The sequence below is a fragment of the Brachionichthys hirsutus genome, chromosome 5, assembly GCF_040956055.1.
Source record: "Brachionichthys hirsutus isolate HB-005 chromosome 5, CSIRO-AGI_Bhir_v1, whole genome shotgun sequence".
In the NCBI taxonomy this organism is placed as follows: domain Eukaryota; kingdom Metazoa; phylum Chordata; class Actinopteri; order Lophiiformes; family Brachionichthyidae; genus Brachionichthys; species Brachionichthys hirsutus.
Genome location: NC_090901.1, coordinates 10,939,229 through 10,964,311, shown reverse-complemented (window position 1 = coordinate 10,964,311; position 25,083 = coordinate 10,939,229). Strand labels below are relative to the sequence as shown.

The following is a 25,083-nucleotide window of genomic DNA, read 5'->3' as shown; positions in this document are numbered from 1 at the left end:
CCCCTTTCTTCCTGAACTTCCTGTTATTAAATTTAAGTAAACATGAAGCACTGGTTCTCATCTAGTACAAACATCTCAAATGTTTGTCGTAGCAATGTGGTTGAACTAGGTGGCATCACTGTCAAGAATCTGGAGGTTATCTTTAATCTGGAAATGTCCTTTAAAAACATCTGAAGAAGATGGAGATTAGTTTAAAAATACCTCAAGAAGACGATGACTAGTTTGGTAAAGAACTGAAGAACACAGAGACTGGATTATAGATGCCTGAGGAAGCAGAAGACTACGGCACATTCACAACAAAAACGTTTGCCATCTCCTTTTATCGAGTAACAGATTTTATGGGATTTGTTTTACTGGTAACTGATGATGACACGATTCTCCGAATAAAGTTCATGTCGATGTCTTAAGAGGCTTCATGGGCAAAAGGGCATTTGAACTTCGCCAAAATAAAATATGATTCGTTGTAAAGCTTAATTTATTATGACTATTCTGTCAGCAGTACTTCTAACGATGTTTGTTTATTCATTTGTCTGTCGGCAGAATTTCTTCATCAAACAAATGTTACTAAATGTTGTGATGGGTTTGATATTTTTTGCGTAATTACCGGTAATTGCAAACTACTGAAGGAACTTCCTGGGAGGGGGGTGGGGGGGCCTGCATCAGATGAGTACCAATATGGAGAGCATTTGTCTGTCTGTTAGCAGGATTATGGGAAAATGTGTGGATTGATCATGATGAAAAATAATCTGAAGATGGGTCTTGGTTTAATTTACAGCCGGATACCCGTCTGAATGCAAATTAAAAACATCTGAATTTTCCCCCATTCACTTATAATGGAGGCTAGTTAGAAAAAATTGTCGTGGCCCTATCAGCTAAACATCGATGATGGGGGGGGGCACATTTGACAACCCAAAGGAAGCCATCACTCAACTCATTTGAACAGCCCACGGTTTCAAGTATGATCTTATTTAGCCCGAGGATAACCGCCCTTTAGAGAACTTTAACTATCATCCATCCCTTTTTAATAACAACTTAACCTTAAATGGTCGAGAGTGACACGTGAAATACCAAAATAGTAAATGAATTAATACATTCAACATACGAAGGCTTTAATGTTCAAATTTCACATCCAGATAAGAAATAATGTTGTGTTTTACGAGGAGCTTTCTCAGAGTGGAGTGATTTGAAGGTAATTGTGTTGTTCGGTATAAACAGGCTTCTGTGTTGATGATTCAGGGGTAAATTCAAACTGGTTACATTCCAGAAATAAAACAAACCTGATGTGGCGACACTTTGTTCTTCTTCTGGTCTTCTCAGTTGAAAAGAGGAAACACCGCTCTATTAGACAAAGAGATCTTTGGTGTCTGAATCGTCTCAGTCTGTCACCTCCTCCAGGACACTCAGCGTCTCACTCCCTGTTATGGGGTGGGGTTACAGTCTGCTGAGCCTCCCCCAACCTAAGGCGGAGGCTGAGGAGACTGTTTAGTGTTCACCTCCCTCCATCACTATCAGCATAGCAAATAATGCTCTTCTCAGCCTCCATGTAAATACCAGAATAATACACACACACACACACACACACACATACAGCGGCCTGGTAAGAAACCTTCTTCTGAATAAAACCATAAACATTATTCTCTTATTCTTCTTTTTATTTTCCATGACCGATAAACAGTAGTGGTAAAATGTAGTACTGATTATTTACTACTAGCTGCTAAATACTACCAGCTCCCAGTGCTAGCAAACTACTACTGGCTGATAACTTTTTTTTCTTTTTTTGGGGAGGGGGGGGTTGCTTTACTAGCTGCTGACTGGAGGATGACAGATGAGGTCAACAGGAAGATGATAAAATGTTAAAACAGTCATTTTTGCGCCACCTACTGGCCTTAGCAGGCACTCTCAGCATTCTCTTGCACCCTCCAGAGGGCACAGGAAGTGACATGGTGGTGACTCACACCTTCAACACATTATTATTATTTTCCGTATTGTTGCAAATGTCACAAGTAATATTTATTCTTCTGCGGCTTTTTATTTCCTGTTATCAGGACATCAGAGCAGAAGCTCCTGCCTCTGGACTCAATATGTCAAACGTGGAGCCGCTGTGAAAGAAACTCGAGCGTCAGCCTGATGGATGTCTGAGGAGCGCCTCCCTCCTCTTTATCTTCACCTCCCTTCACACAGAAAGAGAAATGGTAGAGCTGCCAGCTCCTCGGGCAGGACTAGGAGATATTTAAATCTTTAAATTTGTAACACGGCTCCCCGGCTCGTCTTCTAATTGAAGTAACTGCAGGGTTTCTTTAATTAGAGAGACGAGCTATTCCTCTGGTTTGCTCAGTAAAGGAGGTGCATAAGGAGCCTTAGGCCTAAACTAATGGAGGAGCATTTAAATGAGCGTGCGTGTTGACCGACTGGAGGAGGGAGCATCCTTCACACTAATGATGACATGGAACTGGTTCTGTGTGTCTTTTAAAAAGACGACCTCAATTGCACGTATTCGTTTCCCCATCAGCCCCGGTTCTATGGGACGTGGTCTCTGGAGGGTGGCGAATGATGGTGGCAATTAAATACCCTAAAGAGCTGCCCTGAATGAAACAGAAGGTGGTTTGTTTGTTTTTTGTTTTTACAGTAATGTGTGTTTTCTGTACGGATATATGAGCTGAACGTGTTTTTGGTTTAGTTTTAGCTCATCAAATAGACACAACTCACTGTTCTGGTTCTAGACACAGTAGGAAATGATAACCTTTTTCATGACGTGTGCCAATTTGCAATATACTCAAACCAACACTTTTAGAGTGGTTTTTTTTTGCAGTATTTAAACATGTTCACTTAACTACTAAGTGCCTTAGTTGACCGTTAAATGTAATAGTGCACATCTATAAATCAGTGTTGTGTAGGTCAACACAAACAGTCGATAGGAAAGCCTCCTTTATGTACTCTCCATCACCGAATGGTTTTCCATGTTTCGCTATGCAGTGAGAAATGTTATCACTCCCCTCCGTTGCCTGGTGCCTACATGAAGCATGCTGCTTCAGTGACCTCTGGGGCTGCTTTGCTTCCTAGCCCTGTGGAGGGTCAGGTGGAAGATGAGGAAGATGAACCTTGGACATTACTGGACGTTCCACAAGGACTATGATCCCAGGCCGACCTCATATTCCACCAAGGTATGGTTCCAGAAGTTGTTGATAAGTTCTTCCTTATATGGCCATTAAATTACATTTTATTATAATTAAACACCTTTCATTTTACCTTTCCCCTGCAGTGTTACCTGTAAAAGGCCAACTCCTTTCATGTAATGGCTTTTACATGTCATTTATATTAGTCCATGGCCCGGATCAGATAAACCACGTGGTCTGAGTGAGGGGGGCTCATGCCCGTCTTTAGGACCGCCCCTGTTGGTTCGCTTACCTGTCGGTGGTTCCTGTTCAAACACCAGGTGACAGTTAAATTCAACTCTGGGGTGTTTGTGGTTCCAAATTTGTTGAGCACCGGCGCGTGACTGCTACTGTGTGTACACCTATCAGACACACACACACACACACACACACCCCTGGATGGACGCGTAAGCGGGTGCGCACGGGGACGTCGAACGGTTCCAGGACCGAACTTCAGCACCTTTCCCGGATTTTAGCTCCTGGAGCGTGAGCAGCGCGGGGATATCTGGGAATCCGCCCCACAGACGGGACGAATTAAACGGATCTGTGCGCGCACCCTCCCGGCGCGGGCGCACATCTCCATCTACCAGTGCGCAATAATTGAAATGGCGCGTTTGGCCTCGGGCGGCTGGAAGGGCATAACGCATGACGATAGACGTCATTTGGCGCCAGAGCCAGAGGGATGTTTGATGTTTCTAAAATATACGAGAGAAGCCGTGGACGTTTCGGGTTCAGCTCCGCGCAGAAAACGCGCCGGAGCCGGAGAAACACTGATTTATGCGTGGATTTAAAGGTTCGAGCGTCTGGTGGATTTAAAATTAAACATATTTCTCTCTGGAACACGAACGACGTGACAGAGACGGGCTGGGGGAGAGAGAGCAAAGAACAAAACGCCCTCGTTATTGCAACCTAATCCTGGCCCCTGGGGGGTCTGAAGGGCCCCCGGCAGGATTTCTCTTCCAGCCCTCCTCTTTATTCTTTCGGTCGGTTTTATTTTGCTCCTTCTGCTCCGCACTCACACACCGGAGGACGGCGAAGGGCCCGGAACGGAGCAGACGCACGGTGTCTCCATGTCTTCAGTGTCCGTGTCCTCTCGGGTAAGCCCGAGCCGCATTCTCACACCGGATGCGTTTACGCGCAACGTTTCATTAAAGCCGATTCCAGTCACCGGCTTTAGGCTGATCCTGGATGCGCGCTAGTTTTCACCGAACTCAATATAGAATATGACGGTTTTAATCTCCGAGGACGTCGGCGCGTTTACGTTTTAACAAATTCAGGAACGCGACATGTTTTCTGACGTTTCAGGACAAGCTGTTTAATTCGGCATATTCCAGCGTCTCGTTCTGATGACGGTTTTCATGATAACCCGAACTTTCAGCTGCGGCGCGCCTGTTTTACGCGTCGTGTTGTGTGGTTACAGATCCGTCACTCTGACATGAAAATACGGACATTTAAGTTTGAGTTCATGTTCAGATCACGTGCCGAATTTACCGGAGGGCGAAAACCTCATTAAATAGGTTTAGACCCTACAAAAGGCTTCTGACCTCGGGTTTCCATAAATTATGAGATATTTGAATCGAGTCTGGCGAGCTGCGTCTGCTCCCCCCCACACACGCTCAAACTTGATTTACAGGTCAGGGTTTGTGTTTATGTGATTCTCAGCTTCCAGAAAGAAGTGATTTGACCCGTTTATTCTAATCTGTCGATCAGATTGGTTGAGGCAGGTCGCTATTTTATTTGTTTTTTCTAAATCTTTGGTTTCATTAAACATTTCAGCACTTTAATGATCATAATATGGAATCTGTAATCACTGAGATCTTCAGACAGGAGATCAGTCTGTTATTTCCTGTGAATTAACTCCTGGTGCTCCTTCAGAGTTTCCTCCTCCTCCCACTCCCGGCAGACAGAGATGGAGCAGAGAGGAGAGCAGTTTTTGTCAGTTTTGCCCGGGGCAGAAGCAGCCTGAGGGGCAGAGAGACTGAAAGCTGCTGCTGCTCCTGTTTTCACCTTTACGCTTCAGAGCTCCTCTTTTCTTTTTTCTTTTTTTTTGGGGGGGGGGAATTAATCCATATTGAGAGCCCCCCCCACCCCTTTACAAATGAAAAAATAGGCCAATCTGAGTAAATATCCTGCAGGATTATCAGCTTCACATAATGACAGTATCCATCGTATAGTACTATACGATGGATACTGTCATTAGTACTACTGCTGCGTTTTCTGGTAAGAGTTGGCAGTACTGTATTGGAGACCGGATCTTTTGGGATCAGACTCCTGCTGGTTCGGCTTCTGGTGCTGTCAGCTAGTTTTCTGGATGTGACCCCTCAAAACAAAAGGTCAGGGAGGTGTCTGACCCTCATGGAATTCCAGGATGCAGCGACAGACATTAATGTTGACATTATTAACTGTGATGTCATAGGTTTTATACTTTAAATGTTGCAGGAGTCTGTGCACCTCCTTCTGCACCTCCTTCCTCCTCCAGATCGTACATGACTCAGTGTTTTATGGAGATCTTAGACATTTAGTCTTTATTTGCTCATTTCTGTCCTCAGGGTTTAATGAGGACAGATGCAGATCGGACCAATAAGGGCCTTGTCTGTTCTTTAAAGTTCTATATGAAACCTTTAGAATTTAGGATGAGGTCAGGTCAGGCGTTCTGACCTGTTATTCCCTGCCACAGGAGGGAAGGAGCATGTCCAGGATGTCTCTGAGCCGCTCACCTGTGTCTCCAATGACCGCCCAGGGCATCCCATCACCTGCCCAGCTCACCAAGGCCAATGCCCCCGTCCACATCGACGTGGGTGGGCACATGTACACCAGCAGTCTGGCAACGCTCACCAAATACCCCGAGTCCAGGTAAAGAGCGCCGTGATGACTGATGTGATTAATAGATGACTTAATCAATAATAAACAGGATGATGCGTAGCAGCGTTAGACTAATCCACATTCTAGTATCACAAAACATCTGTGGGAGGTCCTCAGATGAAGTATTGCATTAGTGAAAGTACTCAAAGTTTCCAACTCGCCAACGGACACAGATCAAAACACAAAGTGTTCTCGTTCAGGTCACATGACCATGAATCAGATTCAAATCTGATCCAGGTCCACATGTGGGGAGACTCACATCTGGTTTATTTCACATTCAAATATCAAAACGTGAGTCTCTTCGGCCTGGATGCTGACCTTTGACCTCCACATCAGTGCGAAGAAACATCAGCTTTAAAACTGTAAATTATTTCATGCATTTGTCGTAAAAAAAAAATAATTTCTTTGACTTTATTGGCGACATTTGTTGAATCCAGGCCGATCCATGCTAATATTAAAATGCTGATTATGTTTCTATAAATAAATTATTTTGGATCAAATAGATGTAATCTGGAGAATAGTTATTGGAGAAATGGCTCCTGCTGTTCGGCTAATAACGGTTATTATTCTGTGTACCACATGTTAAAACATACATGTTGTGTTTGGAATGAAGTTTCCCTGAAGATCCAGACAATAATGCAGAGCCAAACATGCTCCTCCAGCTGCTGAGGTCAAATGTCCCTCTTTGTCTGCCGTCTGCCAGGATTGGTCGACTGTTCAGCGGCGCTGAGCCCATCGTGTTGGACAGTCTGAAGCAGCACTACTTCATCGACAGAGACGGAGACATCTTCCGCTACATCCTCGGCTTCCTGCGGACCTGCAAACTGCTGCTGCCTGAAGACTTCAAGGTGAGAGCTGGAGAACCACCTGACCCCGCCCTCCCTGACCCCGCCCTCACCGACCTCCAGTTAATGATATAGTCTGACCAACCCCTGGAGTCAAACTGCTTCTTTGCTTCTCAGCTAGCTGCTCTTTGTTTGCTGGCCACTGGTGGCGTGGTGGTGATGATGATGATGATGATATGAAGCTGTTTGAATTCTTCCTCCGGTGCTGCTTTAACTGTCTTTGATTTCTTTAAATAACTTGATTAAACGGCCTCGATAACTAGAGCAAATACTGTGAAGCAAGGAGCTAATTTTCTATCTACTGAAACATCTTGATTATTATATTGACCTTTATTTAATCAGGTGGCTGCTGCTCATATTAAGCACTTGTTGCGTCACATTGTCCACGTTAAAGAGGAGAAAATCAACCAGAACTCTGTTACATGTGTGTTTGAGTTGTGTTCTTCTGAAATCCACAAACATCTGTGAGATGGTTGCGTTTGGATTGTTCACCTCAGCTTCCAGGACGGAGTCAGAGGTTGAAAGAATAAAACCTCGAATAAAAATAAAAGCGTCTCTGAAACCATCAGAATGACATCAGATCGATTCTGAGAAGTGTTTAGCGAGTCTGATAAGTCCCATGATCCTTATCTGCAAATTAAATACAGATCAGAGTACATGTACTGTACACAAATAATAATAATAATACTGCAAACGGGTGGGCCAACTTGGACAGAGGGTGTCTTGTGAGTAAATGGCCCAAACACCCGATGATGGGTCGTATTGGGGGCACCATGCGATCTATGCAAACTCCATCCCACCCAAGAGAATGGCTGTGCTGCAGATTTAGGGATTTTACTATCTAGTCCTAATAAGACCCCCCCCCCAGCCTCTCCTGATTGTCTCTCTCCAGTAGCAGGTAAACAAAGATGGTGAATTCTTGTTTAGCTCTCTTTTATTATTTCTTGAAATAATCTGAAAGCGTAAATGCCAATTGACACCCTCGTCACCAAGTTTAAGGTTGTCGTCATGGTAACAGGAGGTCTGTGTCTCCACCAGGACTTCCCCCAGCTGTACGAGGAGGCGCGATACTACCAGCTGACCCCGATGGTCCGGGAGTTGGAGCGCTGGCAGGCGGAGCAGGAGGCCCAGAGAGTGTCGCCCTGTGAGTGTCTGGTGGTTCGGGTCACCCCCGACCTGGGGGAGAGGATCGCTCTGAGTGGAGAGAAGGTGCTGATTGAGGAGATCTTTCCTGAGACTGGAGACGTCATGTGTAACTCCGTCAATGCCGGCTGGAACCAGGACCCCACCCATGTCATCCGCTTTCCCCTCAACGGCTACTGCAGACTCAACTCCGTGCAGGTGAGTCACCTGCAAACCAGCTGGAGCTTCTTGTCACATTGCATGACGTCAGCGCTTTCAGTTTTACAACATGTACAGGATTTATTCATTATAATTTAGTGATTGCCTCAATCGTGGAGGGTAGGTCTTCACATTTGCTCATTGGTCGGTTTTGCAGCAGGATTGGATCCATTTCATTGGTTATGTAATCGCCGGCGTTTGTTTTTGTCTGTCAGTCTTTTAGCAAGATAACTCAAAAAGTTCTGGACGATTCTTGATGAAATTTTCAGGAAATTATGGAAATCTTACCAGGAAAATGTTTGTGATGATCCAGAAGAGATCCTGGATTATGGATAGGATTGACATTTTCAGTAACATTGCAGTCAATGGAGCTGCAAAATGTGTTCCTCAATATCTCGGTTGATTATTGTCCGATGTTCTTGGAATTTGACACAGTTATGTAGGGGGGGGGGGTCTTTATCTAACCACCGAATTTCATCTGGATGGGATCCAGAATCATCATGAAAAATATTACATTTTAACATTGAAAACTCTATTTATGGGTCAGTTAAAAATACACATCAGCTCCGATTAACTTTTACTTTTCATGGTTGGTGTATAAAGATACCAAGAACAATTTAGAACCTTTTGATGATGATCCAGATCACCATGTGGACGGTGTAAATCCAATGAGGAGAATAAGTTACTGTTAGTGCTTTTATTGTTATATCATTTTATGTGAGTCAATACTTGTATTTCCCCAATTATCAACATATCCTGAATGCATCATGAATTGAAGGAGCTTTCAGAAACATTCTGAACTTTGCTGACTTTAAAAATATATATATATATTTTGGTTTTCTTGTTCTCATCTACTCATATCATTACATTCTGAGTTTCATCCATTACAGGAAACAATATGCCGATGCTTCCTGTTTACGCCTCTCTCTGTATGCAGCTGAAATTACAATCCACACTGGTGGTTCAGTTTTCCTCACACCGCTGCCGACTGTCACTCTGTAGGTCCTGGAGCGTCTTCTCCAGAAGGGCTTCAGCATCAAGGCGTCCTGTGGTGGGGGCGTCGACGCCTCACAGTTCAGCGAGTTCATCCTGTGTCGCAACCTGCAGCTCTGTCAGTCCATCACCAGCACCGCGATCCGGATCAAACAGGAACCGCTGGACTGAACAGTTTATCACAGACACTGGAAAAAGGCCTCCAAAGACGATTCGGGAGGAAAGAAACCAAACCAACGATCCTCATGTAAATAATTCTGGGAGGAATCTGTTGGATTTGTGCCACTTGCTTGGTAAATATCTTCTGTGTACACATTATTTATTGTGTACGGAGCCATGAGGTGCATAATTTAATGTTTTTTTTCTATAAAACTGCTATTTTGGAAATGTGTATTTAATGTATTTGTTAGCATACCTCACGTCACTATTTTCCGTCTGTGCAGATGTATCGACGGAGGGAAACACCTGATGTTGTGATTTTTAAACTCTGCAGAATCCAAATGAAATGCCACTTTGCTTCTTTACCGTTTTCTTTATTTCATTTTTTGCAAAGGTACAAACAACTGTAAAATTGCATTGCCTGAAATGCGTCAGGATTGAATACAGAATGTAAGAAATATAAATAGTCGCAAAAATCGTCCTTCCGATTACGGTGGTGCTCTGGAGACTGAATATACCGTCCAACACACCACAGCCTCTGTTAGCCGTTAGTTATATACTATACAAACCAAATGCTGGATATGAGGGGGAAAAAAAGACATTTAAAGCATTAAAAAACCTTCAAAGTTACACCCTTTCCAAATAAATTCATCTTAAAATGTTTAAACAGCAAACTGCATATCCATAGTTAATAATCAAAATAATATGTTCAACAGTAGGGCGATGTTTTCAGGCTGTGATTTTACTATTTGAACATATAATCACCGGGATGAACAGGAAGATGATGAACTGTAGTGTTCGAGCCGCTAGCCACCGTGAACTTAGCCTGAGCGAGGTTTCATTGTTCAGGAGATCCAGCTCCATTTGACCAAAGAAAAACTGTCCACCGAGAGCGTTAAAGTAAACTGCTCAACATTTAGCTAATCCGAGAGCTAACGTCCAGATGGATTCCATAGAAGCTAGCTACGAAATGACCAGCAACTGCTTAGCATAAAGACTAGAAACCAGTGGGAATGCCTAGATCAGCTGAAAAAGGCAAGAAAAATATCAACGTGGTTAACTTGGTTTAAAGAGTGGAAACAGACCCAAACTATCAGGGGAAAAATGAGCCTTTTAATTCAAAACCATAATTTTTTTTGTTTTGCTGAAGGTAACAAATGTCTCTGGTCGACTTCTTAAACTTTACAAACGATACCAAGGCTATAAATATTTTTATCCTCATTATGAAAATACAATTATTCTCTTTGTTGTATGAAACAAACTGACGTGATTCTGTAGACTCAATTTTAAATGTATACAGATCTTAATTTAGTGATGGTCTACAAAGTGGGGGCCAACAGTCAAATAGATTTCTGTCCAGTTGCAAGACACCAGACCCGCCGTCTACATGACCCACCCTGGAACCGGTCTGGGAGCAGAACTCTTGCGCTTCACCGCACTGCGTGAACGCCACAAAGATGTAAAGGGGGCGGAGTTATGCGGGTTTGCCTCTGACTGTTCGCATGTCTGTCTAAACTGACAAACCAGTAAGAGGGGAGGGGGGGGGGGGGCATTTTGATGGCATGTTACTGTCCTGTGTTAAACGTTTATTTTCATTATTAAATATCACGAAGTTGCAAAAATATATCTTCTCCCAGTCATTTAGGATGGGCCAGTATGCTAAGCTAAACTAAGCAGAGTGTCGTCTGTACCTAAAACTCTCAGGGAAGAGAAGATTTACAGAAATGCTGAATGATTCCTCCGACATCGAAGTCTGTCCCGTGAACCCACAAACACTCCCAACACCAAACGACCTGCAAACCCGTCATTCAACCAATCGCAGCTTCACAGTTCTGGCAGCGGCCCACATTCCTCCAACAACATGATGCTCAACAAAACATCTGAAGAAATAAGTTTCCTGGAGGCATGTGATTTAAAATGCTAACTGTACCAACGTCATTTAAAAAATATTTGAGAGGCCAGGAGGCCGGCGTCCCGTCCGGATGACAGAACTCGACCCAACGGAGCCGTGAAGAGATTCGGAGAGACGACACTCGAAGGCACCTGCCAAGGTATGATCCCGTCAGCAGCAGCTCACCTCCACTCCACAGGTTCTAGTCTCGGAATAGGACACATCAGAACTGCTGACAATGGATGCATCATCAGCAGTTCTACTCTATTCCATTAAAGATGATATAAAGTTAGTGGCTCCTGACGGCCAGCCCAGTTGCATTGTAGGTAAGGTCACCATAAGGTTTTGGTGAAGAAGAATGTGTGGAATAAAGCAGAATACATTCTGCTGTGACCTCCTGCAGAAACAAACAGTGAATCTTCTGTGCAAATTGAATCATGAAACTGAATGTGCCGTCCAACACTGGAGCCTGAATGAGACAAAAATGAGACATCCTTGTCATAAAACGTCTAAAACTAAAAGGCGTGGGTTCAGGTGAGTCCAGAAGATGAACTGTGGGTATACTTCAGGCCAACTTTGAAGGTCAAAATCAGACTATGATTGAGGTTATGATGGCTGGAGGAGGTGGTTGTGGAGTGATCCAGTTTGTGATCTGCAGGGGGCCGAGTGCTCTTCCTGGAGGGACTCCTTATTTCAGCAGTGCCTTGTAGAGTGTTAGTGAGCGAGCTGTGGCACGGTCCTGCTCCAGACAGAAGATGAAGTCCCTGAGGTTAACTCTCGTGATCCGCTGACGGAGCTGCTGGCGGGACGAGGCGGGAGAGGAGGAGCCTGCGACTGAACCAGAGGCCACCTAAGGGAGAAGACAGATGAGCGTTACGGTTGTTGTTCAGCCTTCAGGGAACAAAAGTGAATCAAGAATAAGGATTCGGCACAAGATGGGGCACCACATGAACGCAGATGCTAACTGGACACTAAAAACATCACGACTTCCACTTCCTGAGGACCCCAATTCCTCAGGAGGTGGAGGAATCGGTCACCGAGTCCAGACCTGCAGGAAAATCACCACTCCTTCAGTCTCGTGCGTGTCAACTGCCCGAGACCAAGCAATGGCCCAAGCCTGCAGCTAATGCTAACACTCCGCTGTTAGAGGCGCTGGACTTTCCCCAACGCTGAACATTAAATACACACAAATTCTGTGAGTATGACTTACGAGACTTCTTTTCGCAGAATGCTGAAACAGCCAGAGGCGAGCTCAAAGGACCGACGGCCCTATTTGGAAAAGCCTTTTTTTCATGGGGCAGAGCGCCCCTTTATCTGATAATCGTGTCATCTGGAGCTGGAAATGAAATAAACCATTTTCCACTGGGTTTCCATGTGACGCTGAATTATGAAGCGCTAACTGTTGTGGAAACAACTGAGCTTTTATTTCCTCCAGAGCACAAGCCGGAGGTCGAGGCAACACAAGACTATCTGAAGTCAGTCAGAACTCATTCGAGGAGGAACGCCTCCCATTTCTTCCCGTCAATACTCCGCAGAAAGAAGACTTCATGCTAATGTTTCATTCTGACGTGTCTTTAGCACAAGACTAACTGTGTTCATGTTTGTTTTAATTGTGATGGCTTATGGTGATTGGCTTACGAGTCAGGTACACACAATTTGATTGGCCGGCAGATGCTAAGTGTCACGAGTTTGCTAGTTGAGGACTGACAACAATATGTGATCGACATGAATCATTAATCAATTAAGAGGCTGGGGGTCATTATTATCTTTAGTATTAATAATATAAAGAAGAAAACATGATCCAGAATCTGTCTCTGGATCCTCAGAATCTAATCTAGTCTGTAATAAAATATCATCCAAATGCAGGTAGAAATGATCCTGAGGTTATCGTCGGACTTCAGCGATCACATGACCTCCTCTAGCCCTCATTGCTGGAGCTAACACAAAAGGAATTTGCTTACAGTCAAGAAGATGAAGTATAACCTTCCTTGAAACAAAATGTAAGCTTTTAATTTGGCCATTTTCTAGTAACATTCAAGATTTGATTTGTACTTTCTGGTGTTTAATCTTCTCACATTCAAGTTCTCAGCAGTTTGATTCCCTAATGATCACATTTAAACCCAATTGGTTCCTTCCAACATGAATCCGTCTTTTAACCTTTATATTTTACAGTGTTCCGTCTCTCCAGGTGCGCTGAAGGTGCAGCCGGCCCGCGGCCTCTTGCTCTGAGCTCAGCCCATATTGTTCTGATATCTGCAGCTGCCTGAGGAGCCTGGAGGCACAGCTGACAGCAGAGGATAGGAATGAAGCTCCAGGTCCACACATGAACACAATCAGAGCTTTATGTGCCTGCAGGCACACACACACACACACACAACAAAAACGGCAGACACACAAACCATCCCCATACTGACACACAATATGTCCATATAGTTAGAGTCTTATCAATAAAGCTGATGTATATTGGGTTTTCTATCAGTCATTAATAACCATAAAAGAATTCAGCAGATATTAGTGTGTGTGTTTCTGAATGCCATCTCTCACATCCAACCTCCAAACAAATGAAGCTCAAATGTCATTGGAGGTTCCAAAAGGACAAAGATCCCAAGCAGACATCAAAGTCCACCAAGGCCTGGTTCCAAAGGAAGTCCAGAATAATTCTAGAGGCCATCGGAAAACCTTTGGTGGAATTAACCTTTGTATAAACCATTCAGCAATGGTCTGATCCACATAGGAGCGGGTGTCTGATCCACACTGGAGCGGGTGTCTGATCCACATAGGAGTGGGTGTCTGATCCACATAGGAGTGGGTGTCTGATCCACATAGGAGTGGGTGTCTGATCCACATAGGAGTGGGTGTCTGATCCACATAGGAGTGGGTGTCTGATCCACACAGGAGTGGGTGTCTGATCCACATTGGAGTGGTGTCTGATCCACACAGGAGTGGGTGTCTGTTCCAGGGTTATTATAGTTAACGAAAACTAACGAAAAAACGAAAACTAGAATTGAAAAAACATTTTCGTTAACTAGAACTAAATAAAAACTAGAATTGAAAAAACATTTTCGTTAACTAGAACTAAATAAAAACTAGAATTAAAAGATAAAACGATATTGTCCGTTCACAAAACTAACTAAAACTAATAAAAATTAAGGACACTAATCCCTTCGTTTTCGTTTTTATCGATTTTGAAATTGATTTATTTTGCTCGAGGAGTTACGTGAGCTGGCGGCTCCGTCCGGCTGTTCCCGCCACTGCTCGTTGAGAATCGGGTTGGTGACGTCACTAGCGACGGAAGCCGGCAGGAAGTGCCGAGCGCTTCTGCCCCATGTGCGATGTGTTTATTATTACGACGGAGAGAAACAAGAAAGCTAACTGCGAGTAGCCCCCCCCGTAACAGAAGCAGCCCCCCGGCTAGCAGTTAGCACCGCGAAGGAGACAACAATAACGGGCTGCTTTTAACCTGCACCGACTGGAGCCCCCCCACACACTGGGGGGGGGGGGGGGCATGGCTCGCTGCATTAATGAGACATGAGAAGAAGACGAGCTGCTTGGAACCAAGCCCAGAGTGAGGAGCCCCCTGATGGAGCCCCCCTGATGGAGCCCCACCTCAGCCAGGAGGACCTGGAGATGGTCTGGATGAACCGTGGATTGGATTAGAGACGGACGACGAGGACACTGAACACGTTGGTGAGTGGTTCTAGTCCCAAACACATTAGTCTTGTTGACCTTTTATGCTGATATAAAATGTAACAATAATTAGTGTTGTAAACTTTAATTGATAATAAAACCCCATAAAGTCCCAAAAGACAGTCCTAATTCATAAATAATTATTAAACTGTACTATTCTTTGTGTGTTTTACATTTGTTTGTTCTTTTTGCTCAGAGCTTGACCTGCCAGATGGAGAAAACAACAAGTTCCAGAGGATCCATGTCTGGCTCACACCCTCCAGCTCCCCCTGAACGTTGCCTGAAGGACCCAAATACTGACTCGCTGATATCAAGAGCCAGAAAGCTCGTCCACGCTGAGAGCAAATCATCATCAGCAAATTAACTATTAATCACAAAGTGTGGCTGAACTCTGGTCCGAGATTGTAGCACGTTAGCAGCTATGCTGCAGGCTGTTACGGTTGGTTGTTTAAAATTACTGAATAAATGCTTTATATGTTATCTTTTGTTGAGTTGTATTATTTTATTATATTTTAGTCCTGCATCTGACAAATAACTGAAAGTATGAAAAACTAAAACTAATAAAAACTAAATTAAACTAATAAAAACAAAACTAAAACTAATAAAAACTAACAAATCCACTCTAAAAACTAACTAAAACTAACTGAATTAGAGAAAACAAATTCAAAACTAACTGAAACTAAACTATAATTAAAAATCCAAAACTATTATAACCCTGGTCTGTTCCACATTGGAGTGGGTGTCTGATCCACATTGGAGTGGGCATCTCCTCACCAGACTAAAGGAATCTCAAACCTACTGAGGTTTAGCTGCCCAGGTAAGCAGAGGTTGGAGAACACGCTGGTTTCTCCTGATTTCCTTTACCTTTATAAATTGCGCAACTTTGATTGTGAATGACACAATCATTACACAATCACCTGATACCACACTCATTCCTCCTGCTGGTCTGAAAACAACAACAGAACTGTCAAACTTGTGATGACTCAGATCACTGACTCAGAGTCGTGGAGTCACGGACCAGTCTAAGTTCTACATCACATCTGTTAATAGGAACGTTACGCTGCGTTCTTGTCTCAACAGAAACTGGGAAAATATATGCTCCAGATCAGGCAGAAAGATCTAAACACACGGGATGACTTGACTTTCTTTCTTTTGAAAACCACACTCATCCTGACTCCATTGGACTGTGTGACATCACGACATTATTTCACTGAAGTCCACTAGTTATTTCCTACAGGGTGTGAGGCGTTTGCATACGTACTATAACAGCAAACCAGAATTACGGGTTCCAGACAGACGTGTAATAATTCATTTTAACCAGTAGCCTTCTCCAGCTCAGTTAGTGAACACGACCGGCTGTTGATGCAGCCGATCCACCAAGGACTCGTAGTCTTTCCTGCCATTCATGTGACTCAAGCAGAGCAAGTTGACCCTCTCGGTGTTCTTTTGAGGGACTTGTGCTCACGTGGGCAGAGACAGCGAGCGGGGTGGACAGCCTCCCCGATCTAAACGCCGAGTGGCGTTTGGTTATTGGACTTCTGTGTCCATAACGAACACCTTGTTCGAGCATAGGGACGTCTATAAGTGCATGTATTGGTAAAAACATAAAGATGTATTATTCTCATTGGTTCTCTGTGTGTGGTGGTTCCTGCTGATGGGAGAATGTGAAAGGTGAAGCAGGTTCTTTTTTCCCCGTTTCTTTCAGTGGGAATAACAAAGCTTCTGATGGTAGCGTGTCTTCATAACAGGCTGCAGCCCCGGGGCGGTGCAGCAGGGCGGGGGGAGGGTGGGACTATTTGAAGCCTGATCAGGCCTGCAGTCGGGCGCTAAAGGGCAAACTGCTGCAGCCCGGGGGCAGATTAGATAGAAAAAGCAGCCAGGGAGGGGCTCAGAAAACACAAAATCCTTTGTGATGGTAGAAAAAGTTTTTGCCGAGATAAAGCCAGAAGCAGACAGAGGACGACTTCCAGGAATCGTGTGACCTCAACGCCAGATGTGTGCAAGACCACGAGATTTTAACCGTCCTCTCTTTCATACATGAAGCAAATAGAAGTGAATCCAATTGTTGGTTGAGCTCTGGAACCACAAACGGTTCATTTATACTGTAAAATAAGCACCGCCCTGACACCCCCCACCCCCCACCCCCCATGCATGTGGGCAAAATCAGACACCCACAGTGACATCATCAAACAGGCCAGCGCGTAGCTCGCATTGTCAGACCCTTCAACACGCCCTTCCAAATCATTCCACTGCCTCTGTGTGGAACTGCTGGGGGGAAAGCTTGAGGCAGGATGTGGGGATTGGGAGTACGGTCGTGGAGGCGGAGCCAAAGCAAACCCTCTGGCCATGCATGACCCACCCCCCCGAACACTCAGCCCTGGGCTCATTTCTGCAGCGCTGCGCTCCATGGGAGCCTGGGAGGGCGGGAGGGAGGAGGAGTCACAACAAAAGCTCCAGGCAGACCCTGACCCCCTTCATTCAACTGGTCAAAGTCTCTGGATCAGACATGGGCTTGGGGGGGGGGGGGGGGGGCTCTGACCTTCATGAGCCTCTAATCCTCAAAGGTGTAGACTCCGTAGGTCCATCTGGGCGATTGGGAACAAGATATAAACGTGGGGAGTGTTTGGATCTACCTCAACCTGGATAACTGAGAACCTACAAAGACATTACTCCACACGTTCTCACACGTTCTCACACGTTTCAGAAACTCGTATTTAGGATGAGCTGACAGGACGTTCTTGTGACCTGCAGAAAGAGCAGGGGGGAGGACTGTCCAGAGCAGTCGAAGAATTTCTGCTCCCACAAACATGATAAAGATCCGGACCAATCGGCTGATCAAGAATACAAGAGAAATCAATAACCCCCCCCCCCAGGTCACCATGGAACCCTCACACTTTCAAAAGCTCTTAAAATACTTTACACAAAGGAAAGGAGCTCGTGACCCAGCCTGGCCCCGCCCCGCCCAACATTTAAATCTTTTTGTGAAAGTAAGAGAAACAGCTGATAAAATCATTCTCCCTGTGAAAGACAAAATAAATATGCGACGTTGAACCTGGAGAGGCTCTCGGCCCGATCGCCGCCTACCTCCGTGCCGGTCGAGGCGCCTCCCGGCGAGTCCAGCTTGCGCTTCTTTCGTGGTCCGATGGCGGCGAGGGCAGTGAGGTTGGCGTCTCTCTGTCGCATCTGAGCCAACTCCTGCTGCTGCATCTGAGGAGGGCGAGATCACGACAACGATGACGCTCTCAGTTCTAAAACGGCATGTCCCATGTCCCATAATGGATGCATTGATCACTGGTGCGTCACCTTTTTATTATCATTTGCCAACTGATTAGCATTTAATCAGTTGGATTTACCTCAATTAGAAAATTACAAAAGTAGAGAAGCTGACCCGCAGCTTCTCTACTTTCGCATTAAGATTCTAAACGTCTTGCATTGAAGTCAGTTCAATCACACTGAACTCTCCCCCTGAGGGGATGATGATGAAGATGAGCACTTGACTGATTGTACCCAAACAACAAAGAAGCACCATCATCATCATCATCATTCTACATGTGCGCTTGTGGAATGCACATGTAGGTTTTAGTCCTTTGAATATTTTATTCCATTTCTTGTCATCACATCCCGACATGCTGCTTTCTGTTTATATAACTCCGTGTTTGTTTACTGGCCTTGCTGCTGTTCTTTACAGAACTTCATTTACATCTTTTCTCCTTCTCATCTCTTCTTTGTCCTTCTTCTGATGGATGTGTGTGAACAAACCTCCTTAGCTTTCTGTTTCAGGCGAGCCTGTTCGGGATCTTCTTGTCTGGCGCGACTCTGGAATTAAACGCAAAGAACAGTCAGACTGATCCGTCCCGTGTGGAGGCTGAAACACGCCGTTCTTCTCAACGCGTCTCAAGACGCCAGACAGCAACGCTACGGTGTTTATTTGTTGTACCTTTGCAGCTCGGAGCAGAATCTCTCTCTCCTGTTCATCTTTCCTCTGCTTCTCCATTCTCTCAAGCTGCTCAAAGAAACGAAGCTGAGACCGAACGTCTGACGTCTGTTGATGATGCTCTTCATCCTGGAGATTGGGAAGTGAGAGGAGGAGGAGGAGGAGGAGGAGGTGGAGGGGATGAAAAGGAGAAAGAAAGCAAAGCGGTAAACAAACCCAGCTGATCTTCTGTTCAACGGAGGAGCAAACGGAGGCCACTAACTTTTACTTTTGTGTGTAACAGTGTGTGTCTGTGTGTAATGGTGTGTAGCGGTGCGTCTGTGTGTGTCTTGCCTTTCCCCCGTCCGTGCGGTGCTGTGCGACGGCTGAAACCTTCTCCAGCAGGGAGCGCAGACGGGACTGGGTGGCGTGGGAGATGAAGTTCACCACCTCCAGCGGGACCTCAGTCACTCCCAGCTTTTTTGCTGAGGAATGGAGATTATTGATTATTAGGTTGATCAGCTGCTTTACTTTTACTTTACAACTAAACACAATAGTCTGTTCAAAATAAGAAAACAAAAACACTTCAGAAAAAATCGGAGGATTCAGATTCTTTGCTCACATTGAAGGCGCAGCATAAAATGAACACTTCCAAGATTCTCATAAATATAAAATGAAAACAATGATTATAGAACTATTCAGCCTTGTTAAATAAAGTTCTCATTTCTTTAAATCTTCACACTGAGTCAGAGGAGCAGGTCTGAGCACGCCACTGCTGCCTGAAATGTGTTGAGCTGCAGTTGAGCCAATCAGCTTCAAGTATTTTCAGTAAGAGGGTGCCGAGTCAGGCTGGCTCTCGACCGAATATGAATGTGATCAGTCTGCTGACAGGAGGTGCAGAGGAGCGAGCGTCTGATGATGGGATGATTCTCCGCCCCCCCCCCCTATGATGCTATTTTAATTTGTGTGGAAAAAAAATTCTCCAAATCCAACTTTCATCAGAGATTTTGTTCCTGTGAGTCTTTCATAAAATTCAGTTTGAGCCAAAAGACGTTGAAGAGATTATTCTTTCATTTCAATATGATTTGCATCTTGTGTGACTGCCGTTTTAAATTCTTCAACACCTGTCAGTTTGATCTCATCCAGGCAGGCAGCTTATCTGGGTTCGCCTCTCGGCTGTCTCCCTTTGAACCACAAGGATCTGCAATGACTATTAAAACGAATCCGGATTCCAGATCATCCTGAGAATTTTCATTTCAAATTTAAATCCAGATAAGCGACAAAGAAGAGAACGAAAAGCTCTGAGATGAGCCCTGAATCACAGAGTAAGATCAGATAAGAGTTTTCTTATTCTCTTCACCTGAAGGATTTCAAAACGGCAGAACAGTTGGTCAGCCATGAGGTTATAGGTAACACGCATCACCTGACAGATATCTGAGATGTCTGAGGAAAGTTCAGCCAAGTGAGCAAAGAATGGCTGAATCTTAGTTTGTGGTTAAACTGTTCCGCTAAAAGTCCACCACGAGTTCGTGACTCGTCTGAAACAGCCGTGACTCGTCACTGGGCATGCTCAGGTCACACAGGTACAGGTGAAGGTACCTGTGTCCAGGATGCGGCGGTGCAGCAGGCCTGTGGGCAAGAAAGACTCGTCTTTACAGGAGCGGATCTTGGTGCCCACGAGCTCCGAGCTGGTTGCCAGGATACGGGCATTCTCCTCGTTGAGGTTCACGCCGGCCATGGACGCCACATCATTGATGTCGTCATCATCTCTGAGGTAGAGAGCAAAGGTGAGGTCGCTAGTCATATAAAGCGGGTCGTCTCAGGAGTTTATTTTATTTAGACGGTCAAATCTGTTGATCGTAGACTTTTAATCTTGTTGAATGTTTAAAACAAACCAAAGAGCCACACACATCCAATCTCATTAAACAACAGGGATGCCTCGCATCACACAACGCAACAGTTTGAGCACTGTGTACACATGCTGCCCTCTGCAGGCCCGGTCTGCAAACTACATCAATGATTGACCGATCCGAACGAGGAAAAAAACATTTTATTCCGTTTTCACGTCAGAGCAAAGAAACAAGATCGAAAGGTAATGAGAGAGGTAAAGCTAAAGCTTTATTATATCATTGAATGTTGGCCACTACATGTGGGGGGGCCGTGCCTTGCTCAAGGGCACCTAGGCAGTGCTCTGTCGGTAGACTGGCGCCTCTACAGCCACTAGCAAACACCCTCTGGTTCCCAACCCACTCATTTGACGTGATTACTGAGAACAGTCTCACTGCCCAGTAGTTTTAGATTTTCTAGATTTAGCAAATACCTAATCACAACAAAATGTCCATGTTCAAATTTGCGTTTTCAAAGTGTTTGTTTTTTAAAAGCAATAAGGTTCCCTTGATCTGACCTCTTTGGCCTTTTATTTTATTTCACCTTTGTTTTATTTGCATTTAGTTTCCTTTCCTTTGTTTTTAAAGTGCTGTTTAAATGTCTTATTCTACTTCTACACATCCTTTCTTGCGCTCGCCATCGAGTCCAAACTTCACCTGAATGTCCCGCCCCCCGGGTCACTCAGTTTCTTCTGATTGGCTTGAGCTGCCAGGTGAACAGGCATTTTTCCGATGATGGTTGTGGGCCCCCTCATGATCGTACCTACAGAGGCAAACGGCTCGTCTCAATCGTTTAACCATTTAATGTCTGCTGCGGCGTACTGCTGCCATCTATTGGCCGACGGCGGACTCACCTTGTGGTCTGAGGGTCTGACTGATGACGACAGGTGTCCTGGTCTGAATGGTCTGGACTCCAGCTCGGCCCGCCGCCTGGAACAGACATCGCATCAGCGGAGGAGACGCGCCACGTGCAGACGCTCGAGTTTAGTCGGACCCCTACCAGAGTGTTGGCGAGCGGCGGGGTCAGCCTGACGGTGCTGCCGGCCGGACCGATGGGAAGCCGCGGCCTGATGGTGGTGGCGCAGCCGGGGGGGGGCAGGGGGGGCGTGGAGGTGCTGGGGGCAACCGTCACCAGAGATTGCTGGCTGGTGAGCAGAGACTGACGCAGGGAGGGGAGGCTTTTCTGTGGAACACGCCGGACAAATGCGATCTCAGCTTCTTGAGACAAAACTAATCAACTGATTCCCATGAAACAGGGAGGAGGGGAGGAGGAGCTTCCTCGTTATCATTAGAATACTGATCGTGTGGCCAGTAGTGGGGGGGGGGGGGCAGTACCTTGAGGAAGGGGATGAGGTAGGGCTGAGGGGAGGACTTTAGTTCAGCCTGCAGCCGAGTGGTGAACTCCTCAGGCTCAATCTTAGCATCCTGAACACACGCACACACACACACACACACACACATTAGAATGCAGCCGTGCGCTCTGATGCGTGATGTGTGATGTCATCACTCACGAGCAGGTCCTGCACCAGGGACTTCACATTCTTAGAGGTATCCGGGGAAGGCGAGTTGTGGGACGCCAGCTTAATCAGCGTGGCGAGGAAGTTCTTGCATTTCTTCACGTTTTCCTGCATCTCCTGCCGAGGGGCGTCGACGGGGTCAGACAAGTACTCACACAAGTATCCCATTACTTTTAGATCGTACTTCCTGTACAGTCAAATAGAAAGAAGGGGGGGGGGGGGGGCTCAACCTGGGACAGCACGGTCACTCTGCTGGCCGGTGCGGCGGGGGCAGCAGGCGACATGCTGGTCAAGGGCGTGGAGGGAACGCCGACGGGCTTGACCACAGTCGTCCCAGCCGACGACATCACCGTCTGGGTCTTCTGAGGGGCGGCCATCTTCACCGACACCGCAGCGCCAACGGGAGCCACGGAGATGGCCTTCTGGGCAGCAACAGACACCGTAAGGAGCAGAAACCGCCGTCTCACACGCCTCGATGTTCATTGTGAATTTAAACGTGGCTAAAGAACTTGAACACAAAGTGAGCTCCGGCATTACGTGACCAAGATGTTGGTAGAAACGGAAGAATAGCTTAGCTTAGCTTAGCTTAGCTGCATGACACCAGACATGACTCTCAGGAAGGTTTTGAAATAACGCAGTCGAGGGCGTCGGCGACAGAAATCAGCGATTGGCTGTAGTTAACCCAATCGGGTTCTCCCTTCTTCAGGATTCTCGTAATAACATCTGCTTTCCTGCAAAGCCACGCAACAGGTGGGAGAAACGTATCCATGGGAAGATCGGGTTGGCCTCTAAGGCCGATTTCATTACTGTTCTGTAACAGATCCAAGTCAAAAAAAACTGATATTCAAGAATCTAATGACCCTGAAACGCCAGGCTGAAGGTCAGCTGAAGGTCAGGCCCTCGCTGAGCATCTGCGGCTCTAGTTTTAGCTTTTATTCCCACGTCCAACAACGTGGGAATAACAAGGGGCGAGGAAGAGGAAGAGGAGGAGGAGGAGGAGGAGGAGACGGGACGCACACACCTGCACTGAGGTGGTGGAGGTGGGCTGAACCATTCTGGCCTGAGTGGGGGAGGCCAGGCAGACGGTCTGAGGCGCCTGCGGACAGCAGGGAGAGAGCTTAAGATATGGAATGACAGCGATGATGTCACAGGATTTGCTTTGTCCGATTTGACGCGCGGCCCGACTCACCGTGGTGGCGGTGCTGACCCGGATGGTGGCGCCCGCCGTCGGCGTGGCGGGCCTCTGGGTGATGTTTGCCACGGCTTGGCCTTGCTGCAGCTTGGCTTGAGCCTGGGCCAGAGCCTGCTGGGGGACCATGACCAGCTGACCCGTCTCCGTCCGGACCAGAACCATCCCTGAGACAGAAAAACCTCCGTTAGCGCGCTCGCCCGGCGGGAAGCAGGCTTCCAAGTCCACCGTCATCAATAACAACCAGGAAACTGATCACTCTGATTGACAGGCAGCGGTTGGTGATCAGAACACGTTGGCGCATTTTGGGATTAAATGAAGAAGAACATTCCAGAAGTGTTGCTTTCAAGACTCTCAAAACGCTAAAGCCAGTCGGAGGTTTGCGTTTCCTCCAGCAGGACCGAAGCGGCGCCGATGCATCTGGGGAGGCGGGCGACCGCGACCCCCCCCCCCCCCCCCCCCCCGTGCGTGCTCACCGGGGGGCATGGTGAACCTGGGGGGCAGCTGGATGGTGGCTTGCTGCTGAGGCCGGACAGCCAGCGGCTGCTGAGGCGGCGCCGGGGCCCGAGCGGAGCTCGCCACCAGCCCGGGTCTCTGCTGCTGGATGGCGGTCGCCACGACAGACGCGCCCGGCGGCCTGACCACGGTCACCGTGGGCTGGCCGACTCCGTTCACCGCAGGCTTCATCCCGGTGCCGGTCCCGGTCTGAGTCTGAGTCTGGCTGACGGCGGCGGGCTGGACGACCACCGGCGGAGGCGTGTTCGCCAGGATGACCGTGCTTCCAGAAGCGGGTTGGCTGGGCACCAGGATCTTAGTGTGCATCAGAGGGTTGCTGTGGTTTACGACCTGAGAGGTGGAGGCTGGGGGGGGAGGAGGAGGAGGAGGAGGAGGAAGAGGAGGAGCACCCTGGGTCACCGGCGGCGCGTTCTTAGGCTCCACGCCGTTCTGGGCCACGGGGCTGGGGTGTCTCTGCAGAGTCACGGACGCCACCGGGGGCTGAGGTCCGGGACAAGCGGACTGCGAAGCCACGGAGGAGCAGCCGGGACTGACAGCGCTGATCACCGAGCTGGCCCCGGCCGGCGGGGGGGGCGCAGCGGGAGAGTTCACCAACTTCGCAGCTCCGGCGGTGCCGTTCAGACTTTGTAATCCGGGAGACGCGGTCCGGGTCGTCCCGGACGCGGGGGCAATGGAGGCGGCGGCGGGAGCCGGGGCAGCAGCAGCCCGCTGGTAGCTAGCAGCCGCGGGCTGAGTGCTCAAAGTTACGGGTCCCGGTCCGGGGGAGAGAGTGGCGGGGGAAGCCCCAACTGTTGTTGCGGCCCCGGCGACCCCCGAGGAGGTAGAGGAGGTGAGAGTTTTACCGGAGAGCGGCTCGTTCGCGCCCGGTTCCCGGTTTAACCCCGCTTTAGGATGCCCTTGTTGCGGCTGCTCCAGAGACCCGACTTGGTCGCGCACTTTCCCTGAGAACTGGCCGGCACCGGCCGGAGCTCCGTCCCGGTTCCCGTCGGAACGCGGAGCGGCGGGAAGCTTTCTATCGCCCAGCTGCGACTCCAGAGAGCCAACTAAGTCGCTAACTGCCTTCTCATCCACCTCATTGAAGAGCATGTCCTCCAGTGGGTCGGAGGCTCCCGCCATCTTTGATGTTAGACCG

General features: G+C 47.1%; 2 protein-coding genes across 2 annotated transcripts; one reads left to right on the top strand and one right to left on the bottom strand.

Annotated features, from left to right (window-relative positions):
• Positions 1 to 3,869: 3,869 nt before the first annotated feature.
• LOC137893837 (BTB/POZ domain-containing protein kctd15-like) lies at positions 3,870 to 9,720 on the top strand. The gene is made up of 5 exons (XM_068739276.1): positions 3,870 to 4,249; positions 5,830 to 6,005; positions 6,718 to 6,862; positions 7,898 to 8,200; positions 9,203 to 9,720. Exons 1-5 carry the CDS (start codon positions 4,223 to 4,225, stop codon positions 9,362 to 9,364), a joined length of 813 nt encoding a protein of 270 aa, XP_068595377.1. The 5' UTR covers positions 3,870 to 4,222; the 3' UTR covers positions 9,365 to 9,720.
• A 2,211-nt stretch (positions 9,721 to 11,931) lies between these two features.
• LOC137893891 (transcription initiation factor TFIID subunit 4-like) lies at positions 11,932 to 25,067 on the bottom strand. Its single transcript, XM_068739344.1, has 15 exons — positions 23,912 to 25,067; positions 23,436 to 23,602; positions 23,268 to 23,342; positions 22,477 to 22,668; positions 22,241 to 22,363; positions 22,065 to 22,154; positions 21,730 to 21,912; positions 21,584 to 21,659; positions 21,387 to 21,492; positions 20,443 to 20,612; positions 19,198 to 19,328; positions 18,868 to 18,993; positions 18,690 to 18,746; positions 18,015 to 18,137; positions 11,932 to 12,093 (listed from the first exon to the last, which is right to left on the bottom strand). Exons 1-15 carry the CDS (start codon positions 25,065 to 25,067, stop codon positions 11,932 to 11,934), a joined length of 2,937 nt encoding a protein of 978 aa, XP_068595445.1.
• Between the last annotated feature and the right edge of the window lie 16 nt (positions 25,068 to 25,083).

Coding starts and splice junctions, on each gene's coding strand:
- LOC137893891 (XM_068739344.1), bottom strand. CDS start 25,067: ATGGCGGGAGCCTCCGACCCACTGGAGGACATGCTCTTCAATGAGGTG. Junction 22,669..23,267: donor CCTCCACCACCTCAGTGCAG/GTGTGTGCGTCC, acceptor GTTGCTGCCCAG/AAGGCCATCTCCGTGGCTCC. Junction 12,094..18,014: donor GCGCCTCGACCGGCACGGAG/GTAGGCGGCGAT, acceptor CTTCTCCCTTAG/GTGGCCTCTGGTTCAGTCGC.
- LOC137893837 (XM_068739276.1), top strand. CDS start 4,223: ATGTCTTCAGTGTCCGTGTCCTCTCGG. Junction 4,250..5,829: donor CAGTGTCCGTGTCCTCTCGG/GTAAGCCCGAGC, acceptor TCCCTGCCACAG/GAGGGAAGGAGCATGTCCAG. Junction 6,006..6,717: donor ACCAAATACCCCGAGTCCAG/GTAAAGAGCGCC, acceptor GCCGTCTGCCAG/GATTGGTCGACTGTTCAGCG.